Here is a 9,520-nt window from a genome sequence, read left to right as displayed (position 1 = left end):
AAAACAATGTTTTCCTTATGCTACACTTCCTGTAGGAGGTTCCAGGAGAAAAAGTGAAATTTTAATAGAGGACTACACTTTGTTATCATCAGCAATGAAGCTAGAAAATCTACTGAGTTCTTGCAAAATGTTGAGTTCAACAATACATTGCCTTCAGGGGAAGGACCAATCATGACTTCCCAAGAGGTCAGAATATAGCATAGGCTTGGTCTGAGTTTAGAAAAACATACTATAGGAGATAGATTTTTATGGGTTATCAGTATTCTACCTTATCTATCTCAGTCATCACGTTCTCTAAAAAATGATGTTGAACATATATTGCAATATATTACAATTTACATTTATTTAGTTAATGTAACATATTGGGAATAAAAGAAAATATTTATTTGTACTTAACTTTATTAAACTGTCTTTTTAGCTTTCATTCCTGGACTAAAGAAAGGTACAGTAGAAATCAACACAAATCATAACCATGGTGCATTTATCATTTTAAAATGAATTTGTGTTTGTTTTAAGAACTTTGGCCTCTTCATTTCTCATAAAACATTGCAATTTCAACTGTTTGCTTCAAACACATTTTTAATATGTTTAAAATGAACTGATATCTAGGAAAGGTATCAGTCATTTGGTTATCTTATATAACTGGATGCTTTTTCCAAGTTATGTGTAATTAATCTTTAGATGTTAATGTGAGCCTGTTGTCATTTATTTGACTTACAGTAGTTACTTTCAAATTACCTATGAATTTAATTATTCATTTTTCTCCTCTGACAGTATAAGCATATTTAGGCATCTGTCTGAGGATGCATTAAATATATAATTCTACTTTTCTATATTTTCATTTGAAGTTGATCTGTAAACTGTGAATGCTGTATACATGCCTAACAAAATAATCCAAGTTAACATTCTTTGTGAACTTGTAAATAATATGCATTTTCTTTGCCAAAAAATATATATGGATTACATGTGAATCTATACTAAGTCATGGTCAACAGAAAACAAATATCTTTAAATATGGAGTTTAAGCAATCAGTTAAAACGTATCTAATTTTACTGTGCTGATAAAGTTTTAAAATGATGCAGGGTATTTTGAATGTTCCAAATATATTTGCATTCTCTGTGTATATGCACCAATTTCTTTATTGTGTATTTCATAGTTCAGGATGGATCTATCATATTGTTTCATTGCTATTTAAGACAATAATTCGTTTCACTTCACACACTTTTAAAATATGTTACAGTCCATCAATATTTTGACTGGGTGGAAATAGCACTCAAAGAATAATTTTTTCTGAAATCAGTCATAAAAATCTAAATCGTTATGTAAAGAACTTCCCCTTTAGTTTTTAATTTTGACATATCATCAATACTAACAGCATGTGTTATTATTTTTGGTATTTTAAATGTTTTTTTCAATGTTGCTTTGGTCTTTTTACATTGCATTGGCATATTTCTCTTGTGATCTTATGTAATTTGTTTTAATGTCCATGATAAATTTTTAACTATCATCTAACTAGCAGAATTTCAAGCTAAATATTTTACTCCCCATGAAAGTCTTGAGTATTCAACATTTACATGGGTTATTCATGTGAAAGTGGATGCATTACATGTACTTTTCATTTTTTCTCTCCCCTTCTCATTAGTTTCTACGTATCCCATGATAGATACTGTTCAGAAACTAGAGCTATATAAAGTCATGGTGATATTTTTGGGTTGTGATGCAAAGTCAAGGTGTTTTGAGCATAACTATTCAGAGGCATAGTGGAAAGAGCATTTGAATGTGAGCCATGACATCTAGAGTTCTAATGACAGTTCTGCACCTGACTAGATGCATACTGGCCAAGTCATTTAAACTCAGAGTCTTCATTTTCTTCTTTCCCTCATTAAAAAAATCTAGTAATCATAATTATGCTTAAGCCTCAGGAGAAGTCATGCTGCTAAAACATGACAACATAATAATAATCACAAATTTAAAAAAAAAACAAGTGTGTACAGTTCTATACGCTGTCCCTATAACCTACAAATGTTTTTATCTTAATACACCCCTGCTATGTGTAAGTTCTATCATTTTATCCATTTTTGTAAAGATAGAAACTGAGGCAAAGAAAGGCTAAATAATATAGAAATTCATTTGATAAAATGAATTAAAGCACTTTCCCTGTATAAAACACTACTATTACTTAGATTTTTAAACCTTTATCAATACACCAATGAGTAATGATCATTGCAATTAAACTCATATTTTAAACCTTGCTGTAATTGATATTTATTTAGTATATTCATAATGCAACTGGGCTCTGCCTCCAACTGCACTGAAACACCATAGTACCTTTTGTAGTTATATTCTATGAAAATTTTCATACCATATTTTATATATCCATTTTTCATCAACTCATTTGAGTAGACTTGCTATTATTTAACTCACATAGCACAATTTCTTAGGCATATTTTATGTAGTTAAATGTTAGTTTATAAGAGGAAGAAGCCCTCTGCGAGTCTAATCATAAATTTATAAAACTAAGATCATTTTGTTTATTTAACTCTTCTATTGAAGGGTAACTGATAACCAGGGATGACATTGAGTTTTTTCTTAAATACAAAAATATGTAGGCTTTTTCCCTCACAGTAAATAAGATATATACATGCAAATTCTTAGTAATAAGATAATTACTTTTAATTCTGTTATGCTTTACTTGTCCCCAAGTAAGAAATTGCAAATATATACTTGTCAGTTCATTCAGAGCAAATTCTTTTGTACCACCTTCTGAGGAAAACATACATTAATAAACATTTATAAATTAATACCTTTCATTGAATTTGCTTGCAAGTGTACTTTCCTTTTTTGTGGACAAGTTTTAATGTAAGGTGAGAGTTTTAGCTATAATATATCAATTACATTTTCTGTTTTCATTGAGGTCTAGGGTTTAAGCAATAGAATGTCAACTGGTTTGTCTACCTGCAGTCGTTCATTGCCCATAGTAATGTTCAGTTGTCCAAGCTGAGTGTTGGCATATCATTACAGTGTTTTATTACCCTTCTGGCCTTCAGATAGCTCTCATGGATCTGTTCTTGAGAGAGGTTTCCATATTTATTGTTAGTATTCAAGGGCCAGCTGTAATTTAGGAGTTCATTACTTTAGACTTGAAATGTTGAATTTGAGTCAGGAGAAGCTGTTTAGAGATTAGAATGTGGGGGGGGGGAAGTAGGTTGAAGTGGAAGGTTCTAGGAAAAACTGGGGAAATGAGTTATCTCTCAGCCAAATGAATCACCTCACCTATCTTCATCCAACTACTTAGTTAATAATAGTTTGTGAACATAAAATATAATTCATCCTTATGCATGATAGATATGGAGCTTTTCATATGTCAATTAGTAAGAAAAGTAATGTCTTTTCATAAGGTATCTTTTTTTTTTCATGGTCAGGAGTTAATGAAAATGTATGTGTAAGTTTCAAAATGAAAAACTTATAGCACAGGCCATAATATTAATCACTTTATGTTAATTTATATAGTATCTCCCTAAATTCTCAGACCAAAGGACTAAATCAATATGCAGTTTTGTTAGTTTTGTTTTCGATTACTAATAGTAGACTCTAGAATGTCATAGAGCAATATTTGTGAAAGAAATTAAGTCTAATGAAGGATTTGCATATTTTACTATCTAAAATTGCCTTCTTTAGATCATGTATAACAAGTTCATTCCACCATATTATGTATTATACAGTGACACATAGAATTAGAAAAAACATGTCTTATGATAAAATTGTATTGTTTTTTAATGTTTTTTTTACAATGAAGAAAAAAGAAACAAATGTGATATTATTTATCACATAAAAGTTGACTGATTAGTAGAAAATTTAGTATCTTTTTGAGGCTATGCAGTGTATTAAAGTTAGAAAATGGGTGCAGTATTTTAGTGTTATCATTCTGATAAAAACTCTTGGCATAGCTTTGAAACAGTATATAATTTGTGAATAAAGATGCATAATTTAAACTTTATGTTCTGAGTATATACTAATGTCTTTTAAAAAATCTTTGTAGAGAAATAAATAGTATTGCTAGGTGACATATTGGTCAGCTGCTTGTTAGCAAATCATGGCTTGAACATTTAAACGACCCATAAACATTACTTCTGCTACAGCTAATAAGAATAGTAACCCTGATTTCATAAAGCATAATTTTATTTTACATCACTCTTATATTGCCTTGAAATTGATACTATTTGACTGACACAGTAAAATGATAAAATATTACTTTACTTTCATTTGCAGATGCCATATCAAAAGCTGGATCTACTATGAGGCAGAATTTTTCTATCGAAATATACTTTACAAACAGGTGATTTTTTTCTAGGACACACATAACAATTGATTGTTGAAAAGGCAACTTTCTCATTAGGTAAATTGTCTATCTGAGAATATAGCCCAGGATTCTTGAAGTTCAAGTAATTTATTATCATTGATTTTGATCAGCACTGTCACTGGAAATATAATGAGGGACACATATATGATTTTAAATTGTCTAGGGACCACATTTAAAACACAAACAAAAAAACCAATAATAGGTGAAATTCATTTTTACCAATATATTTTATTTAACCCAACATAAACAAAATATCATTATTCCAACAGGTAATCAATATAAAAATTTTCTATAAGATAGTTTACATTTCTTTTCATAGTAAATCTGGAAATCTGGCATGCATTTTACACATACAGCACACCTCAGTTCCAACTAGCCACATTTTAAGTATTCAATAGCTATGTGTGACTAGTGGCTGCTACATCAAAAAAGCTTTAGATACCTCTCGAAGACTAGGGATTTGGGATTGGGCTGCAGAGAAAAAAAGGACTTTCGTATACATTGGCTTGATATTATACCTTGAAGAAAAACAAACAAACAAAGAACGCTTGAAAACCTTGAATTTATCCTTGCTCATCTGAGGACATTTTCCCCCTGGCTGGTCAAAGTTCAAAGAAAAACAGAAAACATTTGGTAAATGTACTCTTGTTGATTTTCGCTGTCATGGGGGATGAAACAATGTGCAATGTGAAACAGCAAAGGGCTGTATAGATCAAAGTCAACACTTTCAATTGCAGACTTTTTGTCATATGTTTGAGGCTCTTAAGAAACACAATTCATTGCAATTTGCTCTCCTTGAAATTCTTGAGTAGTTTTCAAGAGGAGCCTTCAGTAGAGAACACTGATTGGTGCTTGTTAATCTCGAGGCATGGATGATTTTAAAACGTGTATTGTATAGCATTTTATAATAATCAATATGTATCACTACCAGAACTTGAGCCAGAAGGCTGAAAATTTTCTATCTTCCAGTTCATATAAAATGTGATACTTCAATTTTAAAAGATTAGCAATATAATTTACCATGTTAATGTGAATGTAAGAATGTGAATTTCTAAGAATATGAAATAAGAGCATGTAATTTCTTAAACAAATCTAAAATACTTATATAATAGATGTCTGCATGTGGTATTCATGGTGCTCATGCTCACAGGGTGTATTTCCTAGGTTCACCCGCTATAAAAATGATTCTAAATAGTGCTGTGTGTCAGAGACAATTTAAAGCATTGATTTCTTCACTTGATAATCACTTATTACTGGTCCAAAATATCACCAAGCTAAAAACAGAAAACACCTTACAAAGTAATGAACTGCAATGCTCATTTAATAAGACAACATTCAAGTAAATCGAAAAATGCTTCATGTTCTTAACTACAATCATATCTAATTATATTGTTGCTTATAGGTAAAGATATGGAATATACTATTTACCTATTATTCAGAATCCAAGTGAAATTTATAAAATTTTAACAGTTTGCATTTTGAAGAAACTGACTGTTGAAGGCTTTACACAATTTGAATTTATATCAGATTAACAAAAATTGTATTTTATTTGCTGTCTATATTTGTTGCTGTTCTCCAAATATAACAATATCCTAGAAGATAAGAGGGAAGAAATAGGGAACTTTAGAAAACTCATATTAAATACTTTCCAAATATATTGACTCTGGCCTTCTTAAGCTTTTTCTAATGTGTTTAAAATGCATAGAATAAGAATATTTAGAGAAGTAACAAAAAGAGGGGAAAGATTTTTGTCAGCAAATGTCAGAATATATAAAGCTTTAACAAAAACAAGATGGTAGGCGTGTAGAAATTGATAGATCAATGTGGTAAAATAGTAAATAAGCTGACCATAATGCATACCTGAAGTTAATATATGATTAAAAAATAATCAAAACCAGAGGTAAACAAATATGCATGAATTATTAAACAAATTGTGCTGTGAAATTTGGCAAAGTATTTGGAAAAAGATCATCACTCCAAAATACAGATCCAAAAAAATTATAGTAGGTCAAAGATGTAACTATAAACCTGGGGACATACAGTAGAAGAAAATATGTGAATATTAATTAATCAAAGAAATGGACTTCATTTAAAATTTTACTCCTGAATATCTGTATAATTTGTGACAAAACTAGTTCCAAACATTTCTGATAAATATATTTCATTGAATTGAAATACTGAAATTAGTTCTCATGCTACACTATGGAAATTACTGTTACTCCAAAAATTTAAATTCTAGAGTGATTCTATTATCATTAATTTAGACATAGCTCTTGAAAGAAAGGATGATTGCAGAAGGCAGACTGTATGGCACTAAGTAATAGCTATTCTCTTTTTTTAAATATGGATTTTGATGATAGTGGTAATAATAATCACCAACTTTTAATGAGTAGGTATAAAACATTACTCATTGTTCACGTTTCAAAGCAGAGACAGATGAAGTCTGTCACTTTCAAACAATGGGTTATTTTTAAATGATTGTATGATTTCTTCTAACAATATTTCATCAAACTGGCTTATATTTGTAGATGTAGCCCTATTGCTCCTTTCATGCTAATGTACATTGAGAGTAAAGAGTTTCCTAAAAGTCTTGCACAAACCTGCCTTTTCCTCCCAACCTTCCCTTTCACAGGCCTCTTGACAGCTCTCGACAGCTCTCTTTCCCTTTGCTTCCTTTTATTCAACAATCTTTTTTGAGTATCTGGTACATGCCAGGCACTATACTAATTCCCTTCCTTCATCTTTTAATCTCTCTCCAATAGGCAAGGGATGACATGGGAGAAAATTAGTAGTATAGCTATAGTTAGAGATGGAAGTTAGATAGAGGCAGAGGTAGAGTTATTTATTCATAAATATACGAAATTACAATTTTAATATTAATGTTCCATGGTATACTTTGTAAGAAGATTTCACATATTGTGACCTTGCATTAGGATAACATAGAGATAAATTTCAAATGGGATTGCTAGAAAAAAAACTATATACAATTTTCAACATTTTCTCAAAATATTCAGAGGCAGAAGTATAAGCCAAAGAGTCTGCCTGGATGGATCACTTTGAGAATGTACTCTTTCATGCCTGCTATATGATTGCATTTCAGTTTAATACCAAAATGGTCCATGCATAGCTTCATCATGAAAAATGATATTGGAATTTTGTTTAAAACTGTATAAACAAAACTACTTTTTAATCATATATACTTCTGAATATTCTTCCACATTTTTCAAGCTGCTAAAGCAATCAGGATTGATTGAAAGTCAGATAACAGAACTACTTAACTTGATAATCTAATTTTAGGCTCAAGTATAAAAGCATCCACTTTCCTTAGTTATCAGTAACTGCACTGCCTAATTTATTTTTGAGGTTAGTTCTATGACTCCCCTAAACTTAATATTTTATTGTAATTAGTTGATGTTCAAAAAAACAGCATTGTTATGAAGGGAAAATACTACCAAGGTTTTATTAATTCCATATGTTCTTTTAGGTTTTCTGGCAAGAACTCTGAATTTCCATTTTATCTATGATAATATTATATAATAATTCTTATTTACAGTTTAATGGAAACTCAAAATTAGGGTTATACCATACACATTTGCTTACTTTTAGAATTTACTTAAGAAATATCACCCAATCAATTGATACTTTCTTGAAAAGACTCTCTACTGGAAATTGTAAATTTTTTTTAACTAATTAATTAACACATCCTAATTTAAAAGGATTTGTTGCATTGTTATGGTATTTAGTTGTACTGTGTGTTGCCGTTTCTTCAACTTTTAAATTTTCCCTTGAATACAACTATTGTAAGCATTTTCTCTTTGAAAGCTTATATAGCAGAACTAATATATGTTGATTTAGTGCTTTTATTGAGATATAATTCACATAATATACAATTCACCCTTTTAGAATGTACAATTCAGTTGTTTTTAATATATTCATAAATGTGTGCAACCTTCACCACTATTGAATTCCAGAACATTTTCATCACCCACAAAGACCCACATAACCATTAGCAGTCACACCCTAATCCCCCATATCCGCATTCTGGCAACCAATACTCTCACTTCTGTCTCTAGATTTGCCTATATAGGAAATTTCATAAAATAGAATCATGCGCTATGTAGTCTATTATGTCTGACTTCTTTTACATAGCATAATGTTTTCAAGATTTATCCACATTATAGTATATATCAGTACTTCATTCCTTTGTAAGGCTGAGTAATATATCATTGTATTGTGTGGTACACACATTTTGTTTATCCATTCATCAGTTGATAGAAATGTGAGTGTTTCCATCTTTTGGCTGTTATGAATAATGCTGCTACAAACATTTGTGTACACTTTTTTGTGTGAACATGTTTTCAGTTCTCTTCAGTGATTATTTAAAAGAGTAGAATTGCTGGGCCATGTGTTAACATTATGTTTAATATTTTAAGGAACTGCCAAACTGTTTTCCAAAGTGACTGTACCATGTAACATTCCCATCAGCACTGTATGGTGGTTTTGATTTCTCCAAATCCTTACCAACGTCTGTCAATATCTGTCTTTTTAATTGTAACCACAGTAATGGGTGTGAATTATTATCTCACTTTGGCATTGATTTACATTTTGCTAATGATTAATGATGCTCAGAAGATTTACATGTGCTTATTGGCCATTTGTATATCTTCTTTGGAGAAAAGTTTATTTGAATACCTTTCATTTTTCTTTTGGAGTATTTTTTTTAAATTATTGAGTTGTAAGAGTTCTTTATAAATTCTGGATGCTAGTTACATAAAAGATATACAATCTGCAAATAATTCTTTTCATTCTGTAGATTGTCTTTTTATTTTCTTGATAGTGTCTTTTGAAGTACAAAAGTTATTTTCATGAAGTCTTATTTGTCTATTTTTTATTTGTTTGTTGATGCTTTAGGTTTCTACATCAAGAAATCAATGTCTAATACAAGGTCTTCAAGATTTGCACCCATGTTTTCTTCTAAAAAATGTATAGTTTTAGTTCTTACGTTTAGGTGTTTGATTCATTTTGAGTTAATGTTTGTATATGGGGTGAGGTAAGAACCAACTTCATTTTTTTTGAATGTGGAAATCAAATTGTTCCAGAAGCATTTGTTGAAAAGACTATTCCTTACCCATTGAACTCTCTTGGCATTCATGTCAAAA

General features: G+C 30.3%; 1 protein-coding gene across 6 annotated transcripts in view; it reads left to right on the top strand.

The window, feature by feature from the left end:
- PCDH11X (protocadherin 11 X-linked) overlaps window positions 1–9,520 on the top strand; it is a 752,740-nt gene that overhangs the window by 618,769 nt on the left and 124,451 nt on the right. For 3 of the 6 annotated variants that reach the window (XM_060291947.1, XM_060291945.1, XM_060291946.1), the window contains exon 7: window positions 419–442. The exons of the other annotated variants lie outside the window; for them this stretch is intronic. In XM_060291947.1, the coding sequence (XP_060147930.1) occupies window positions 419–442 (24 nt within the window). The remainder of the gene's footprint in view (window positions 1–418; window positions 443–9,520) is intronic. 6 annotated transcript variants of the gene reach the window in all.

Source organism: Globicephala melas, chromosome X, assembly GCF_963455315.2.
Source record: "Globicephala melas chromosome X, mGloMel1.2, whole genome shotgun sequence".
NCBI classification, from domain to species: domain Eukaryota; kingdom Metazoa; phylum Chordata; class Mammalia; order Artiodactyla; family Delphinidae; genus Globicephala; species Globicephala melas.
This window is presented reverse-complemented; position numbering and strand designations above follow the sequence as displayed.